This window comes from Colias eurytheme, chromosome 2 (genome assembly GCF_061535395.1).
Source record: "Colias eurytheme isolate Ceu_HAF_F1 chromosome 2, ilColEury1 Martin Lab GWU primary, whole genome shotgun sequence".
Classification (NCBI taxonomy): domain Eukaryota; kingdom Metazoa; phylum Arthropoda; class Insecta; order Lepidoptera; family Pieridae; genus Colias; species Colias eurytheme.
This window is the reverse complement of record NC_142981.1, coordinates 7,129,767-7,148,433: the sequence shown is the minus strand read 5'-3', so window position 1 is coordinate 7,148,433 and position 18,667 is coordinate 7,129,767. Positions and strand designations below refer to the sequence as shown.

Below are 18,667 nucleotides of genomic sequence, written 5' to 3'. Positions count from 1 at the left end.
CAAATAAGTTGCCACATGAAAATCTTTTATTTCTTAAATATAAATATGCCATCAGATTCTGGTAGACCTATATGTGTAAGTATATCTATTAGCTATTGCATTTTTTACGAGTTACGGTTTTATGATTATTACTGTATTTGGGCGTACTCAGAAAGAAAGCTTGAAACTTATAAGCGCTTATCGGCGCTTGTCAGCGCTGGTAACCCGCGCAGGAAAATATATGAACATGACAAGCGCCGATAAGCGCTTATAAGTTTCAAGCTTTCTTTCTGAATACGCCCTTTCAGTTATGACAACGTTGTTTTTACTTTTTTAATTAGGTAAGTTACAATAAATAGACAATTCATTTAAAATATTTAGTACTGCATAATCATCACAAAAAATATGAAATAGGCCGTAAGTCAGACGCACGTGAAAACAGGAAGCTTTATTTCATTAATTATTGAGAAATTAATGTTTTCATTTTGCTGCTTTGTTAAACTCTAAGTAATTCCATGTTGTAATTAGTTCGTTCATTTCAGCCGTGGGACGTCCACTGCTGGACAATGGCCTCCTCAAGGATTTCCAGTACGGTAATGTTGTAATTAACTAGTGAGTTAAAAAAAAAAAAAACAAACAGCCAACCGTCATAAAGCATTATTTCGTTTGTTCGACATGTATACAATATACATGTCGTTGTTTGGACGCGTTCTGATAAACTTACTTTAGCAATTGTGCGTCTTTCGATTAAATTAGATGCGTATAGACAACGTGGTTCAAACGCGATCTGATTAACTTTCTTCAGCAATAGTTTGTGAATATGAGGTCGAACCGAAGCACATATAAAAAGAAAGACGGGTTGCACTCCGGGAGTGCCGGCAGAAGTGAAAACTTGATTATTAACGTTGAGCATGTTTGATATTTTGGAATGGTATCCGTCTTACGCTTTTTCGATCAGGTCACGTGTTCTGACGCGAGTTTAAGATTTTATACCCATTACAGAAAAAGTGCTCAACGCCGCTAAAGAAGTTTTCACTTCAACAAAAGAACTCACTGCACATTCTAGAAGGCTCTGAAGCTGGGCGGTCGCGAGGCGGGCGAGCGGGTGCGCGCGGGCGGCGGGCGCGGGGCGCGCGGGGGGCGCTGGGGCGGCGCGCCCGCTCGGCGCTAGTCCGCGCCCCGCTCCGCCAGCGCGCCGCGCCACCACGCCACCACGTGCGTCAGCGCGGCCGCCTCGCGCGCTCCGCCAGTATTCATAGCGGTGCTCATGCGGCTGTGGCTCTTCATCACCGCTGCTAGGCCACACACTGCAAGGATTAACTTTAATTGTAATATATTCTATAATTTTTATATTATAGATTCATTATTCCTTTTGAAAATACTAAAAAGCCATCCAAAGGTCCGAACTGGACATAATTTAAATGGGATAAACAGGAGGGCACTAGTTAGTAAAGCTTTAGCAAAACAAAAAAAAAACAGTCGAGTACTTTTTGATTTTTTTGGAATTGGGTGAAAAAGTACAAAGATTGTATTAAATATTTATGAATACGCGTACACACACGTTTTATATGTTACACGTAACAGAACTGTCTTTAACGTAACCATAAGAAATTTAAAATTGAATTAATGAGTTATTATAACAACATAGATTTTAGCAACTTAGATCACGCGACTAATTTTTTGATACAACCTAGACATAACACGTATTTACACGTACGCGTCTTTAAATATAATATACATAACGGTTTTGTAAACACTCACGTGCGGGCTTTTTGTTAAGAGCTGGATGTGGATCGCTCAAAGTAGGCTGTAGATACTTCTTAACTGGACTCTCAGGCCTACAAATAATATGAACCATCATTATAATGTTTAAACACGACTAACTAACTTGTTAACACCATTTATGAAACAGTAGAATAGTTTTATACCTTGGTATAGTAACTGACGGCAATCCTGAGCGCTTGAATGGAGTTTTAGTAGAACCTCGCTTTGGTTGTGAATCCAAAGAAGTCGATATATCTGCAAACGGATTTTAATAATTTCATTAATAAAGAAGGGAAAAAAAATGTAGCTAATGCAATATTGATCTTGAAGTTTTACTACAAATAAAAATATGAAATACACAACTTACTTGAGATAATGGGTTGAGATGTAGACTCGGTTATCTCCGTGCGACCAGCGATCGCCGTAGTTTGCTATAAAAACAAATTCAGCTATTGATTGTACATTTAATTTCCAATTAATGTAGCAAAATATTTTTATTCAATAAAAAAATAAAATTGTTTATTAATTAACTCATATTAATACATAATATACAATATCAAATTAATACTTACTTGAATTTCGGCTTCTGCTTTCTCTTTTTCAGTTTTTTCATTGGGCAATTCCAAAGGCTGTTCATTCGTTTTTCGTAAGCCAGCAATGAGACTCGTTTGTTGTTTCTGAAATTTAAGTTTTAACAATTATCTCAAAAGACTGATGACAATATTATCGAACATACTAGTTTTCCATATAAATCAAGTGGCTCAAAAATAGATAATAGTCTTGATAAGCACAAAGGCTACTTTATAATTGGGTAGCACGCGCATCAAGCCGCGGTATTCAGCTAGTAAATAATACTCACGCTACTGTTGGCACGTATTTTCTTCAAACATCCCTCTAACCAAGTGCGAATTGTTTGCTTGGCAACCTCTTCCTCTATAAGGAACTCAAACTCCTCGCGTGCTAATAGTTCTTCCATTTGTAGGGACTTACGAATGTCCACAGTTCGGTATGATAACATACTGGAAAAGGAAAAATTAATGTATGCCAAATTATATTCTACAACGGCCCCGTAAAATTTAATAAGTATCCTGTTAATGATTCTTTTTTCAAAAACGTGATTAATGATGGTATTTTTTAATTTGTTATTTTTCATTTTTATTTTGCATTACACATAAGCATAAGCTCTAACCACGGACGCGTCATATTATAACGAATACATGCAATCTAGAAATAGGCGCATTTTGTAATCGTTAATCGCGCTATAAAAATTTTCAGTTTTCTTTCAACTATCTGAGCATGTCAAGTAGTATCGATGTAGGTACCCACGCCGCACGACAAACGCATAACGAGCGGCTGACGAGTGACGCGACGTTGCCGCTCCGTGCATACAGTTTTGATTGTTTCTACGCAAATTGCATTCAATTCGTCTTGAGCGGAGACAGTAAAAATAAATAATAAAAAAAATAATGATTATGTCGACCTAGTGTGTCTAAATCATTAAATAATTAATTATTTTTCTACCTAACATTTCGTCTATTATGATTAATGGTTTAATATTATTAATACATAATATGTAGTACAGAGTTCTCACTTGATGACATCATGGAAAGTAACATCCTCGCCGTTGTGCAGGCGTTCAAGCTCGTAGCACATGTACTTGAATAAAAGACGCTCTTTGTGCGTATCGCATTCGAGTCTACCTTTTAGCAGACGCAGGATAAATTTCACCTAAAATTAATTACATAATTGAAATAAAATATTTAATACACTATTGCTTAATTTCACACCATTGACTTTTATAACTTACTTTTTTAACTGGGATAACGCCTTTTTGATGAACGTCTACTATATTCCAAGTATTTTGAAAGTTCCTTATATCAGCGTAGGAGAGTAGTGCGTCTTCTTCGTTTGAATAGAACAACGAAAAGTTCTCCATGATAATAGCTGTAAGGAAAGTAAACTGTATAAATATTTAATGGTTCCATTCAAATTTAAATGCCTTATTATTCTTTATCGTTATATTTATTTCATAATTTTAAAACGTGTATTTCAAGTAGAATGTGATTTTCTTCAGATTATCAAATTGTTTGCAACGAACTTTGCTTATTTTTTAAATATTATTTTTTTAACCCGTAGCGCATTATGGCGGGTAGATAACAATATTACTTTATTATCCTAAGTCTATACTATGCTATTAATCACAAAAGGATGCACAAACCGACAAGCAAATTGAGCACAATATACGTGATGATCACATAAAACGTGCAGAAGTACGCAAGCGAGGCTGTAAAATTGCCACAATCTGTTTCCCAGTAGTTATCCGCGGGCGTGCAGTATGGCGGCGCTACCATACAATCGTGCATTATCTTGTTCCAGTCTTCGCCGGTTACTATGCGGAATAGCATGGCCACACTGTGGATGGGGGAATTGAAGTTTGCGCGCCTGTAATAGAAATAATAAAATAAAATTTGATAAATTTTTATTCGTAATAGTGAAGCGGATAAAATGTTGTACAATTTGAGTGATAAGTTTATGCCAAGTAGGCCCATCAGTAAGGGAATATACATCGGTGATCGTTATAACTTATATTAAGTTGGTGCCAACGATGAAGCCTTTTTAACATTTTACACATTAAAAGCATATCTTTAAAACGTTGGCATTTTTCACACATTTGACTCAAATAAAATTGAACGAGATGTAAGTTTGATTTAATAATTATGAAAATTATTATCTAACACTGACCTTCCAATACCTTCACCGTATTTGACGTTACCGAATACAATAGTTCCAGCAAGCGCATAGAAGAACACCAACAAGAACATTCCAAATATAATGAAGAAACTCTTGCACACACTCACACCCACGGTTAGCATTAACATCTTAAGTGTCGTGTGCTTTCCCGTTATTGTAAAGAAACGTAATATCACCACCATGAAACCCACGAAATATGATAGGTCATTCTGAAAATGAAATTTGTCAATATAACTATTTAAAAATACACAGTTCATAATGACGACTGTCGACTACATTTAATTTGTAGGTGTATTGGTACTCTGGGATTGTACAAAGCGACATTATGTTGAATGAGCTCTCAATACCAATTTAATTGATTTTCTTTCTCTAATTGATAATTTATTTAAGGTTCCTTAATATTGTACTTAAGTGGAAAATTTCTTAGCAATGTCTCGATATTTGGAGACTACTATCCTACTTCGGATGTGATTCATAACTATCAAATAAAAAATATATACCTTTAGAGTGAAATGCATAAATATCCAGATACAACCAGCCACAGTAACCAATAAGTCGTATCTATTACGTCGACTCTGCCAATACCCGCGAGGCGTGAAGGCTATCGTCTTCAAAAGCACTTCAACCACGAACACTAGCGTTAGCAGCGCTGAGGTCAGCGCTAGACGCTCTGTGTTCGATGAGTGACGAGACCACTGGGGAATTATGTATTTTTTAAGTACTAGTGGTCCGCCCCGGCTTCGCCCGTGGTACATATTTGGCAATAAAAGGTAGCCTATGTCCTTTCTCGGGTATCAAAATATCTCCATACCAAATTTCATGCAAATTGGTTCAGTAGTTTAGGCGTGATTGAGTAACAGACAGACAGACAGAGTTAGGCCCAGTTTCATCAAGCTCTGTTAGTTAGTTTAACACGCTGTTAACTCTTTTAACGGGACATCAATGTAAGGGAGTGTCCCACCATGACCTAATCGAGGATTAGTTTCCTTAACACGGCATTATATTTAACCCGTGGCATAGAGGCTCTTTAAATTTTTAACAAGCGATTAGAAAAAATGATTTGAAGTTTTCTTGCTGTCAAGATGGACTCTGCATACTATTTTATTTTTGAAAATGAAGATGTGTTGGATGATTTGTATAATTTGGATTATATAGTGCGACCGCGACGGCCCAGAATTTATAAAGACGTCGTCATTGTTTCGAAGAATATGATGATGTTGATTTTAGTACAAGATTTCGTTTATCAAAACAATCGGTTTTGGAAGTATTGCAATTAATTGAAGATAAACTCGAATAACCGTCGGATCTGTAAGTAAAACTATCTCGTGAGGTAATATTTATATTTATGTGCATAAAAGGTTCCTTCCTACATACTGTATTATTTTCAATTAAACCATAATAATCCTGTGAGTCATGTCAAATCTAGTATTGAATACCAATAGGTACTTAAAATGTAAACTTCACCACTACTCAGGTAAGGCTCAGGCCTCCTCATGATTATGAAATGTACTTATCTTAATTTTAAATTCTGTTTTAGGAATCTATCAGTTTCACCTACAGACCAACTGCTTATTGTAGTGCAGTGCAGTGATGGCTCAGTGGTGAAAAACATTGTGAGGAAACCGACATATCATAAGATAGCGTGGTGGATAATGACCTGATCCCTTACCGTGTTTAAGTTAGCACTACCAATCCCATGTCCCAGCAGTGAGAAAGTATATGGGCTGACGATGATGATGATCCTAATTTAATTTAAATGTGACATTGTTATAGAAATATGTAATTTTTCATGTTACCTAAATAAATAAAACTTGTGTTTTTATAAAACATTTTTATTGTACCCTTAGATTGTACCTATCAACATCATTCAATAAATAGGTTATAACAACTAGATACTAGGTTATTACAAACAATAATTTACTATTAATTTACTTTAAATGTATCTTGCTGCTTTGTCTTTATTTTTCTTGTTTTAATTGCTCTTCTAGTATGAGATCTCTCGCACTTTCCTTCGGACTCCGAATTTTTTTTCGTAATTTCAACCAGATCCAGTTTACCTTCGACCAAGTGAAATTGAACCGCGATTTTTCTTCAACATTATTGTAATTTGTATTTATTCAACTCAAAATAAAATTAAAATAACACAAGAAAAATCACAACAAAACAATCTCCAAATAACATCAAACATTTGTAACCATGGTAACGACCAAATCGTTTGACATATAAACCAGCAAACGTAAAAGTTTCTACATGATTATTAAATTGTATACTGTGTTAGAACATTTCAATTTAGTCGAATTACCAAACATGACAGTTATTATACAACTAGAACAAATAGCCCCAACGTGCGAAACTATGGCATTGTCAACTATGACATTTTGTTTCGGGCGGTTTAAAATACGAATGAATGATTCGTGAGTCGCTCAGTTAATGGTCGATTTGATAATCGGCTGTTAGATTTCCTTCTTGGGACCTGTAGAGTTGACAACGATGTTAAAATAAATGTTTAATTTGAAGCTCGATTAATAAATGTCTGATTTAGAAAATATTGGTGAAATTGGGTCTTACTTTCGCATTTATAATATTAGTATGGACTAGCTTTCCACCCGCGGCATCGCCCGCACAGCCAAAGAAAAACCCGCATAGTTCCCGTTCCCGTGGGATTTCCGGGATAAAACCTATCCTATGTCCTTTCTCGGGTATCAAAATGTCTCTATACCAAATTTCATGCAAATTGGTTCAGTAGTTAAGGCGTGATTGAGCAACAGACAGACAGACAGAGTTACTTTCGCATTTATAATATTAAGTATAGAAGTATGGATTATTATGTACTGATGGTTAAGAATGAAAAAAAAAATATGGTAACGATTATCATGATGGAGCACATTGATTTTAATTTATTAAATCAAAATTAAAAAAAAATATGCTGATTATTTAGTAGCACGTCCACTAAAAATTAAAAATTAGTAATAGCAGCGCTGAGGTTAAGTGCTAGACGTTCTGCGATAAGCTGCTTGACAGGGCCATTGATAGAATAATTAATATTGTTTATTGTACGAGGAACGCATGACAAGCGGCTGATGCGACGTTGCCGCTCCGTGGACGTATATTAAAATGACAATTATGGGCCTAAGTATGAGATATTCTATAACAAATTTTGCATATTTTAATTAATGCGTTCATAATTAAAATCACAACCGTAAAATAGCAATGTCAAGTTTAAGAAAATTTTATTCACATACCGTCACAGCTAATAGACCGCTGTTAATCAACACAACTATTGCAATAATCCGTTTAAAGGTGAGATTCTGGGTGACGTCATAAGCAAAAGCGCGCACTTTCCTGCCATCGGGCCGAGGAGGCAAGTGAAGGGGTTGAGCGATTTTCAATCTCTTTTTCAAATCACACCTGAAATATAGAATTAATACATAAGATGAGAAAATTGTCGAATATTATTGAATGATATAAATATAAATAACAAGAATCAGTAGCAAATTTAGGTCAACTTTGTAAATCGTGAATTATAATTTGAACATAAAGGACTGAAAAGCTTACCAGCGTCTTTGATCGACTGTCAACAGAGCAGTACCCTTGTTCTCAGAATAATTAGCAATTACTACACCAACAAATAGAGTCAGTCCAATCATACATCCCAGGAAAATATACACGTGAATATATATTGCGTGCACCTAAAAGTAATAAAAAATATATTTTAATAGTTGAAAAAGTATTATATAATATAATCTATGTCTGTTTTTCGAACTTCATGCTGAGACAATTTTTTTTTTATATATTTATAACGAATTTACTTAAAGCATGATTAGTAAATACAATAACTAACCGGTCCCAAAGCTTTAATTAAAACGTCTCGAACATCCAGCCATCCTTTAAACGACAGAACCTCAAATAATGTTAGCAGAGCATCGCCAATATTATCAAAGTTAAACCGTTTTGGATTTGCCCTGCAACAAAACTTAGTATCAGCATCATCAAATCATTTTATAATTACACTAGTGGTCCGCCCCGGCTTCGCCCGTGGTACCTACATGTTTAAACTTGGGTTGTTGAGGAAGTGATTATGAGGAAGAGGAGGAGGAAGAGGAATTTTCACACACAAATTTAGGGGATGCGGATGAGGAAGAGGATATTTTTTTGAGGAAGAGGATGCGGATGAGGAAGCGGAAGAGGAAGCGGATGAGGATGAGGATGATAGGAAATTATAATCATAATTAAAAAACAAAAACTTTTAAAATTAAAAATTAAAACATATGCCATTCTCCTGTCTGTACATATTGATGTTTAAGGTTAGGGGAGGTTAGCTCGCCCGATCGCGAATTTACAAAACCTAAGTCTAAGTACTATACTATTCGAGTCACGAGCCGGACTCAGATGAGCTTTTGTTTATGCATATTACTCGAAAAAACCTAATCTATCTCAGTGCCAGAAGCGACATTAGGCGATTTTCACAAAAAAAACTAACTGGTAGATATTATGTAAGCTTAAACAACTTGTTTGTTTTTTTATTTAAAATGACTTTTGACACACATTATTTGGTAAAATATGTTTCTTCTGAGTATGAGAGAAAATGTTATATTATTATGTTTAGAGATAAGTGTTAGGCGCAGATAAATATGGCGGTAAGACTCTACTCTTGTTCGTTAGTAGAGTCCGACCGTAACTCAAATAAATAGTAAGTCTAAATAGGCTTTGTAAATTCGCCGCCCGATCGGATCAGCATCCTCATAAATTTCCTCTAAATTTTGAGGAAGCGATAGCGGAAGAGGATTTTTTTATTTTCATTTTTGAGGATGCGGTAACGGTAGAGGAACCCAAAATATTGCGGAACTTCCGCATTATGAGGAAGCGGAAGAGGAATCCTCAACAACCCTAGTTTAAACTATCCTATCTCTCAAGTTTGATCGAACTACACATGGTGTGCGAATTTTATTATAATCGGCTGAGTGGTTTAGGAGTCCATTGAGGACAAACATTGTGACACGAGATTTATATATACATATTAAGAAGATTAATTACATACACGTAAATTAAAAATAAAGGGAATATGTACGTATAAAGAAAGAAATCATACCAGACTCGAGGGACCAGCATGGAAGGAAACGTCTCATTAGGTCCGGGTCTAATTTTCATTTTGGTTACGAAAACTCTGCGCATGAACACTCCTACACAATCTTCACGACGCGTTATAGTGGGATCGTTACACCGAGCCAACCTTAAAAATACATTTTTGTTCAAACGCGACGTAATAAAGGAAATGAAAATGCAATGAAAAAACAACTTTTTTATTTTAACATACCTTCCACCATAAAGTTGTACCCCATAGCTCGCAAATACAAACATGAGTAATATAAGTAACGTCGATACCTGAAATAATACATTACTGTTGTAATGAAAATTTAATAGTTTTGATTTATACACTAAAATTTATAAAGAAAAGTAACCGTATAATAATAACTTCCCGGATAAACTAAAACGAAATTATGCAACGTCGTAATCAACTTCAATTTTTGCAAATTTATTACTTTAGTTACTTAACGATTTTAGAAGTAAATTAATCAATTAGTATTATTATTTAAACCTATACATACAAGTAAAATCTCCTTAAACCCGCGGCACAGTTCGTACACAACCTTACGCATGTGCGGCACGAGCGTAAATATCCGCAACGGTCGTACGCACCGCAGTATTAGTAACATTTGAGCCGCAGAACCTGCGCGTACTCGAGCGGGCATCCAGCATAGAAATGTTAATGATACCTGTTTTATGGATATTATTATATGGCTTGAAATACTTAATTAAGTTCAAAATGTGTTAAAATAACAGTGGACATTAATATGCGGATGGAAATAGTTTTGGTGCAGTTTAGGTTTAGTGTTTAAATAATAGCAGACAAAGACACACAAATTATACATCATTTTATATTAATTTGCAAGAATCACATTTAATAACATATTCAAAGATCTAGATTTTCTGTCTCTTTACTCATTTGAATTAAAATTTAATGATTTTGAACCTGCATTAAATGCATGATTGAGAATTAAAAAGAGTAAATTATTATATTCTTATATCATACGTACGATATAAATGAATACATCCAATACTGCAGCAGCGTCTTTGAGGTACGCCTTTGGTGTAAAGAATAATCCATCAGCCAAAATTTTTAGAGCTAGTTCGAAACTCATAAAGATTACAAAACCGTACTCTGCAATCTGAAAAGATTTTCTTCATAATAATAAGCATTTGATTTCTATATAAAATGAGTAGTTACGTATTTATATAAAAAAACATACCTGAAGGACGAAGTTGTCCATAACTCTATATGTAGGTGTTTCAAACATCATCGACACACACGAAAGCGTAGTTACCATTATCATCACCCAATCCAAATAAGTGACGAGACCCAAGAAATTACTAAAACAATAGAAAATTTTCAATATCATATTAAACTTATTACTAAAATGTTTGATATAATATTGTTATATATTTCATAAGCGTTCAAACGTTGACTATGCTTTATAGATTTTTGCATATAAGACTATTTATTGTATCTTCTTATATATAAAATTCTCGTGTCACAATGTTAGTCTGCATACTCCTCCGAAACGGGTGGACCGATTCTCATGAAATTTTCTGTGCATATCGGGTAAGTCTGAGAATCGGCCAACATCTATTTTTCATATGTACCACGGGCGAAGCCGGGGCGGACCGCTAGTCTTAATATAATATTTAACAAGATATCTTACTGGAAGCTTTTATAATGCACTTTTCGTTCGTTGCCAGTGACTGGATCTCGCAAACGCGCGTCATACCGAGCGTCGACTATGGCTCTACATATTTTGCGGAAACGGGATTCTCTGGGTACTATCAAAAGTGGAGTGTCAAATAGAGGATGGTTTTCTCTCAAATCTTCTTCTCTCTGGTTTCTGTATACACAAAGTATTGAGATTTTAATAAATATAACACAAAAGAAATTCCTTCTGAAACTAATTAATTGCATTTAAAATACATTTCGATGTAGAGGAAGGATAAATAAAAATTTAATTAGGTATATAAATTTCTGAATGAACAATCATTTTATTTATTTTTCTAAAGTGTTTGCAACGTTTAAATAAACAATTGATAAACTGTTTCAATTTTGACTTATCACAACAAAATATCTGTTTAAACTACACATATTAGATGAATAAATTAATAAGATATGTATATAAAAATTCAGAATCTATATTCTACACAAATAGTTTAAATAACCATCTCACCGTCTCATTTCAGCCTGTTGCCGTTTCGCTTGCAGCAATCTTATATCGAGGTAGGGCGGTCTCGCACGAGAAGACGGAACCACGCGGGACGCGGCACCGATATCACCGTTCTCTAGCAAGTGTTCATATGTCTGTTTCAGCTTTATCGAACCGCTGCGTACTGACCGCCGGATCGAGCGTGAACCGAATCTTTTGTGTGAATAAGCCTTGTTAAATATGTAGGTAAAGTAATTTTAGGTGATTTTTTTTTACTGTGGATATGTGCTCGAACATTAAAGCGAATGATCAATGAGAAGGCAAAACTGTCCTTGCCATAAAAATTGGTAATTTCTGTAGATTTTCTACATGCGATATTCGATATTATACATTATACATATCGGATATTTTGAAAAAAAAAATTGGCATTAAACATAGGTACTTACCTAACTTTTAGAATAAACATAATGATATGTAAGTAATTATACTTTATTTAAATTGAAACCTTACTTTTTCTGATCGACTCTCAATTGCTTAGCACTGGAAACAGTCCCTTGCGATTTTAGGCCTGATTTACCACCAGTAGCCAAAAGTGCCGAATCACCCAGAACAAGACGTCTGTGATTGTTGGAATCACTGAAATTTATACATGTCATCAATCAATTAATTATTTAACCAATGCACAAGCTCTTTGAAACATTTGAACAAAGCGGACAAAAATAAAAATAATAATGATAAACTAAAATCAAACAAATATTGTATACCTTGACATTAACGACTACGTGGGAAAACATCTGAAAAAATAAAAATAAAACATAAAAATACCAAATAATCGAAAAAGAAGCAAAAAAAAATCATAATAGTCTGGTATTTAGTATGAATAATATACTTTCCAAAATTGGACTTACTTGATAATAGAAGCGACCACGTGTCTTCTAAGCGCTGAACTCGGACGTTGCGACGGTGGCGCCACCACAAGAGTCTTGACAAGACAACGTTTTCGGTACGGAAACGCAATTTTATCAACACCAATGTATTCAAAAGCACGTCTCGACAAATCGCCAGCAATAGTTCTACCCCCTATTGGCCCTCCTACCATTCCACCTTCTTCATCACCCTCTACTTCACATACGAACTGACGCATAAATGACTCTCTAACCTAAGAAATAATAGTCAACAATTAGTAAAACGAAATTCCTCGGGTATATATAAAAATGTTCTTACCAACACATACCTTTGGCAAATTGAAATCGCCAGGGACTTTATGCAATTTAGTCATTTGAGGACTATCAGGGAACTTTTCAAATATTCGCAATCTAAATGGTAAGGTTTCTTTAATCTCGGCACTTTGCTGTCTATAACGTAGCTGTTTAAGTTTTTTAATATCTTCATCTAGTTCTAAGTTGTCAAGAATAACAGCTACGAAAAGCGAGAGCACGATCTGTAATGAAATATTCACGTCAAATATTGTCAATAAAAAGTGATTTTATCTATTTGTAAATTTAATAATGTTATCTTACCAGCGTAACAAATAAGTGGTACAATATAAAATATATGGCAACTAATGGAGTAAGTGTTTGGCTCGTCCGCACCATTGTCTCGTCCATTACTTCCACCCAGGCTTCTTGAGTAAGGATTTGGAACATAGACATAAATGCCTGTAAAAATATAAATAAGTATTCATAAGATTTTTTTACTTTTTTCGACATAATTATTTTGATGTTTTTAAGTCATTTTGGGAATATTTCTTACCTCAGGAAACGTTTCGAATTTAGTAAACTCGCAAAGAAAGCAAAATAGTTGCATAGATATCGATGAACTTATGATCAGCAAGCACATGGTGAATATAATTAGACTTCCGAGTTTCTTTCCAGGTCCGAATATTTTGTATACAAAGCCTTCTAAAAGCGGGGAAGCCTTTATGAGCCTGACAATGCGGAGAACCTGAATAAGAATAAATAATTTGAAAAAGAATATGTGTAATTATTAATAATATAATATTCTACTAGGAACTGGTTAACAACAAATAGCTTACTTGAAAATATGTGAATCCAGACATGTACAGTTGCGGTATTATATGAATTGTAGTGCCAATTGCTAAAAGTAACTCAAACTTGTGTACTGAATGTTTGAAATATCCCTTCCATCCAAGACACCATATCTTCATCAATGCTTCGAAGTCGAGAAATATTGTGAACGCAATCTGTAGAAACGGTGGGGATAATAAGCCTTAATAGTATAACCAAAAGGCACGTAATTTATTTTTTATTAAAGTTAAAATTGAATACTAATTTAATAGTTTTTCAACTCGGCTTTTCGCTAATAACGTAATATATTTTTACCACGATTTTTGAAAAATTAATAAACCTAGCCATGAGCTGAATCCGAATATCTTGAGAACTTTATTGGCGCTTAATCGTATGTTCTAATTTTAAATGCTTTAATTTTTTTTTCTTGTGCTGCCTATGAACTTTGGCCTCAAATTAATATGAACATTTAAAATGAGAAAAGGCTTGACGCTGCGAGAGCATATTCAACATAGGTAGAGATCGCAATTCGAAAAAATCGAATGATGCAGTTTGTTAATTTATCAAAATCGGCTTCGTGACTCCAACTTTCTTTGTGATGGTGGAAAAACACATTCGTCCTATTTTCATCAGAATACATACTTCTATATAATAATATTTTTCGTAAAAGAATTCACGCGGATTGTCATCATGCTTGAAGTCCATTGTAGCTGTTATGATGCCATTTGCTAATACAACACCCATGACTAAGAGACGAAAATATGCAGACTGAAGCAATTTGTGCAACATTTCTGGTGCAGTTCCTGGAATAACAATATCTCAATTTTATTTACAAAATAACAAAATTAGTAGAAAAATGCCTGTTAGCCTGATTTATTATTAAATTAAGTAGGAATCACAGTGTTTTAAATGTGGGATATTTGTTGTTGTTATAATGAGATATATTTTTTTTATATATTGGACAGTATTACCTACCTGAGTGTTTATTCTCATCAATTGTAACCAATTTCCAGCCATTATCATCTCCAGTAAAGAACTGTGTAGTGCTGCCTTTAGTAATAGGGTTTCTTACACCCCACATTTGTTGGAATTGAACTCTTATTTCATTAAATGTTTCCGTAATTACTGCAATGAACACGTTTTTGACTAGCCAGGCTAGGAAGAATATCATAGTGCTGTAAGAAAAATAAGAATTATAATAAGTATTCAGTTTTAAGTGCTGCATTGAATATTGTTGTGTATATTAAAATATTGCATTTTTTATCTACAAGACTAACTAATTCTTCCACTATACTAATTTCAGCAGGTAATCTAGGAAATAATTGAAGGAATTGTGATACTGAAGAGCTATTCAAATTAATAAACAAACCTGAAGTAAAGTGCTGATCTCCATGTTGGTAAAGAATCTATTGCCCTGTACATGATAAACACCCAGCCTTCCTGAGAAGATGCTTGGTAGACAGTGAACAAACTGGTGGCTGAAAAATATAAAAGACAGATAATTATGACTTGTTACATCATGACATGCAACAGCATTTAAAGTTGAAAAGATAGTTGCAATTACCAAATTCTTCAAAACCATTGAATCCCATAATATATTTTGACAAGTGTAATTTTATGCATTTCATCCCTTTTGAACACTGATACCCAGAGTTTGGTTCTGGAGAACAAAATGTATCAGGTATTGCTAGAGAGTTAATTGTTATCTCACTGAAATAAATAAAAATTAATTCATTAGGTACATATCATTATTATGCACATTGCACACTACCCATATATAATAAGACATTTTAAAATTTATGTACTCACTTTGGATTAGTATCATTTCTTACACAGTGATGTGTTAATTCACCAAAAAATTGAACACCCAATAAACTATATAATGACATAAAGAATAAGAAAAATAGAGTAACATTGTATATCTGTTGACTTGATCTCCTGCAAACCAGAAATGATATGTGTTAGCTATCTATGGTACAAAAAGTTGCAAAAAGTGTATTAACAAATATAGACTCAAGCACTTACTTGAAAATTTGATTAATTCTAGACTTTGGCATGGAGAACTTTAAGAAAACCCTCAAAAATCTAATCATGATAAGAGGTCTTGGTGCTCTCAAAATACTTAAATAACTATATCTTGGCACAATTCCAGTCAGCTCAAACATTTGAAGTAAAACGGATACCCACAGAAAAAATACCATAGAAGCATCAAATTGGCACCAATGATCTTTTAAATAGGCAACATCACCCTAAAAATGTAATGTTATTAGAATTCATATAAAAAAAAAAATTTACACCTTATGCTAACAAAAATTTTAATTAAATATTCATTATAATAAAGGATAATAAAAGAGATACAAACCCTTAAAATTCCCCGTATATGCATTTTAGCAATCATTTCAGCAGTAAATAAAAGTGTTACTGAACAATCCACAGCAAATGTGACTGTCTGCATGTACGGATATTTTTCAAATGTTTTTGGTGTATTGAGGGATACTGACATTAAGCTCAAAAGAGCACAAAATCTTAATATTCTTCGAACCCATAACTGGAAAATAATCAGGAATATAAATATTAATTACTATTTAAACAATTATTAAAAACATATAATGGATTATAATATTTAAACATATTATTATAGGTATAAAGTTTCTAACTTGTTGTTGTAAATATTTAAATTATGTAGTTATAACTTAAAATTTATACTTTATAATCAAATTATTACCTATTCTTATACTTATATACAGTGGTGGACGTTTAATTAGAAACTCGTAACACGATGAAGTAGTCATCAAATTCATTTAACATTTACGTATTAACGTATTAAAGATTAAGTATTATTTCGTATGTAATAGAACACCCGTTTATCTAGTTTTATAAGACAATGCTTAATTTTAATCAAACATTAGCTTAAATTAATAAAATTAAACAACTTTAAGTGAAAACTGATTTCCGAGTATTTTCAGTCTGGACAACAAATTAGAAACAGCATGCTTCGCGTGATCCAAAGTCGAAACATAAAAAAAAAACAGTATAAATGGTTAAAAGTATGATTTGTGACCAATCAACAAGAAAAATAATTTTAAGTTTACATTTTGACAAAAACTAGAGTTACAGGAAAATTGCAAATCATTTAGAGTGTTCGATAAAAATATATTCAATGCTATAGTTTATTTAAAAGAGCATGGTACTTCCGAAAAAGTGCCTAGAAAAGCTCTATCATGAAAAACCACTGCACGCGAGGATAGGCAAATGATTCTTTTGGCAAAGATGGATCCATTTAAAAGTTCAAATTCTATTATTAAATTAGGTTTTTCCGAAGATGAACCTCGCAATGTGTCGATGAGATCGGTTCGCAGGCAGTAAGTCGAGGCAAAATTTTTTGGGAGAGACGCCAGGAAAGTACAGCTTCTTACTAGGCAGTACAGGGAACAACGATTTTCATTTACCTACTAAGAAATATTGCTAGGGGACAGTCCGCCAGTGAAAATGTTTTATTTTGGGATGAAACTAAAATTAATTTAATCAATTCTGATGGCAAAGGATACGCGCGTCGTTCAGTTAACCAGGCCTTAGATAATATATAAACAGTTCAGCATGGCGGAGGAAACATTATACTATGGGCATGTATGGGGTTGTTTTTAGACTGTTATAATCTTTATAGACAACAACGGCTTTACAACGTCGTGGCTTAGATTGTATGAGATTTTAAGACGTTTGCAAAAATATATTTTCTAATAGAATTGGAACCATTAAATGGATCCATCTTTGCGAAAAGAATTATTTGCGCGAGCATAGAGCAGTGGTTTTTCATGGTCGAGCTTTTTTAGGCACTTAATCAGAAGTACCATGCTCTTTTAAATAAACTGTATCATTGAATATCTTTTTATCGAACACTCTAAATGATTTCCAATTTTCCTGTAACTCCAGTTTTTGTCAAAATGTAAACTTAAAATTATTTTTCTTGTTGATGAGTCACAAATCTTACTTTTACCCATTTTTACTGCAAAGCAAATTAATTTTCTGAAAATTTTAGATGGAATGTTTAAAAAACGGTGCAAATATTTGTAGAAGAAAAAAATATTGGCGGCATTTCAACAGGTTTTGACTTTGGAACACTCGAACCGTGCTGTTTCTAATTTGTTGTCCAGACTGAAAATACTCGGAAATCAGACTTCACTTAAAGTTGTTTAATTTTATTAATTTAAGCTAACGTTTGATTAAAATTAAGCAACGTCTTATAGAACTAGATAAACGGGTGATCTATTACATATGAAATAATGGTTAATCTCTAATACGTTAATACACAAAAGTAAATAAATTTGATGACTACTTCATCCTGTTACGTGTTTCTAATTAAACGTCCACCACTGTATAAAATGCCATCTCAAATTTATGCATTATTTATTTTTTTATAAAAATGTAGATCGAGAAATCATATAAAAAATCACAATATTAGTTTTGTTTACCTTGTTCACCCACTCTATATCAGCACTTTCATTTAATGATTCTTCTGGGCCATAGTCTGCCAAAACTGGCTCGCCCTTGAGGCTTTGTTTTCTTCCTAACATTTTTATATTTTTGAAAATAATTTTTGTGGTTTATAATTCACTTTTTATATCAAAAATCCCCTTCCCGAAGGGAAGTATAATAGTTATCACTACAGACACAATTATATTTCCAACGGTGCATAATTTTAATTTTTGAGCTATATTGTTTAGAGGGTCATTTAAAGTTGGTTGTGATGTGATGGAAAAATGTAATTTATAGCTTCGGAGCAGCCTATATTTTTGATTATTGATAATTGAAATTTGAATCAAATTGAAAACAGCTGATGTTAAAAATCAATTGACATGTTATTGATTTTCATAAATCTGCGTTCACAAACAGCTGTCA

The 18,667-nt window shown here is 33.6% G+C and overlaps 1 protein-coding gene across 1 annotated transcript; it reads right to left on the bottom strand.

Annotated features, from left to right (window-relative positions):
* Positions 1 to 1,146: 1,146 nt before the first annotated feature.
* Positions 1,147 to 18,587, bottom strand: na (sodium leak channel non-selective protein na). Its single transcript, XM_090109356.1, has 35 exons — positions 18,241 to 18,587; positions 16,134 to 16,319; positions 15,797 to 16,020; positions 15,581 to 15,709; positions 15,336 to 15,481; positions 15,141 to 15,249; positions 14,747 to 14,946; positions 14,414 to 14,574; positions 13,780 to 13,947; positions 13,497 to 13,688; positions 13,265 to 13,402; positions 12,979 to 13,185; positions 12,653 to 12,903; positions 12,255 to 12,380; positions 11,769 to 11,957; positions 11,256 to 11,435; positions 10,803 to 10,923; positions 10,590 to 10,721; positions 10,101 to 10,268; positions 9,809 to 9,876; positions 9,584 to 9,724; positions 8,336 to 8,456; positions 8,050 to 8,183; positions 7,737 to 7,902; positions 4,995 to 5,189; positions 4,486 to 4,703; positions 3,962 to 4,185; positions 3,551 to 3,687; positions 3,335 to 3,471; positions 2,603 to 2,762; positions 2,316 to 2,420; positions 2,111 to 2,174; positions 1,908 to 1,998; positions 1,741 to 1,817; positions 1,147 to 1,286 (listed from the first exon to the last, which is right to left on the bottom strand). The coding sequence occupies exons 1-35, from the start codon at positions 18,340 to 18,342 to the stop codon at positions 1,147 to 1,149; spliced, it is 5,307 nt and encodes a 1,768-aa protein (XP_089965482.1). The 5' UTR covers positions 18,343 to 18,587.
* Positions 18,588 to 18,667: the final 80 nt, after the last annotated feature.

What these genes read in the sequence shown, in the direction of transcription:
- na (XM_090109356.1), bottom strand. Translation starts at nt 18,342, where the DNA reads ATGTTAGGAAGAAAACAAAGCCTCAAGGGCGAGCCAGTTTTGGCAGAC. An exon ending in CTGGATTCACATATTTTCAA is followed by an intron (nt 13,689 to 13,779) that starts GTAAGCTATTTG and finishes ATTCTTATTCAG; the next exon opens with GTTCTCCGCATTGTCAGGCT. An exon ending in GGTTTAAGGAGATTTTACTT is followed by an intron (nt 9,877 to 10,100) that starts GTATGTATAGGT and finishes GTATTATTTCAG; the next exon opens with GTATCGACGTTACTTATATT.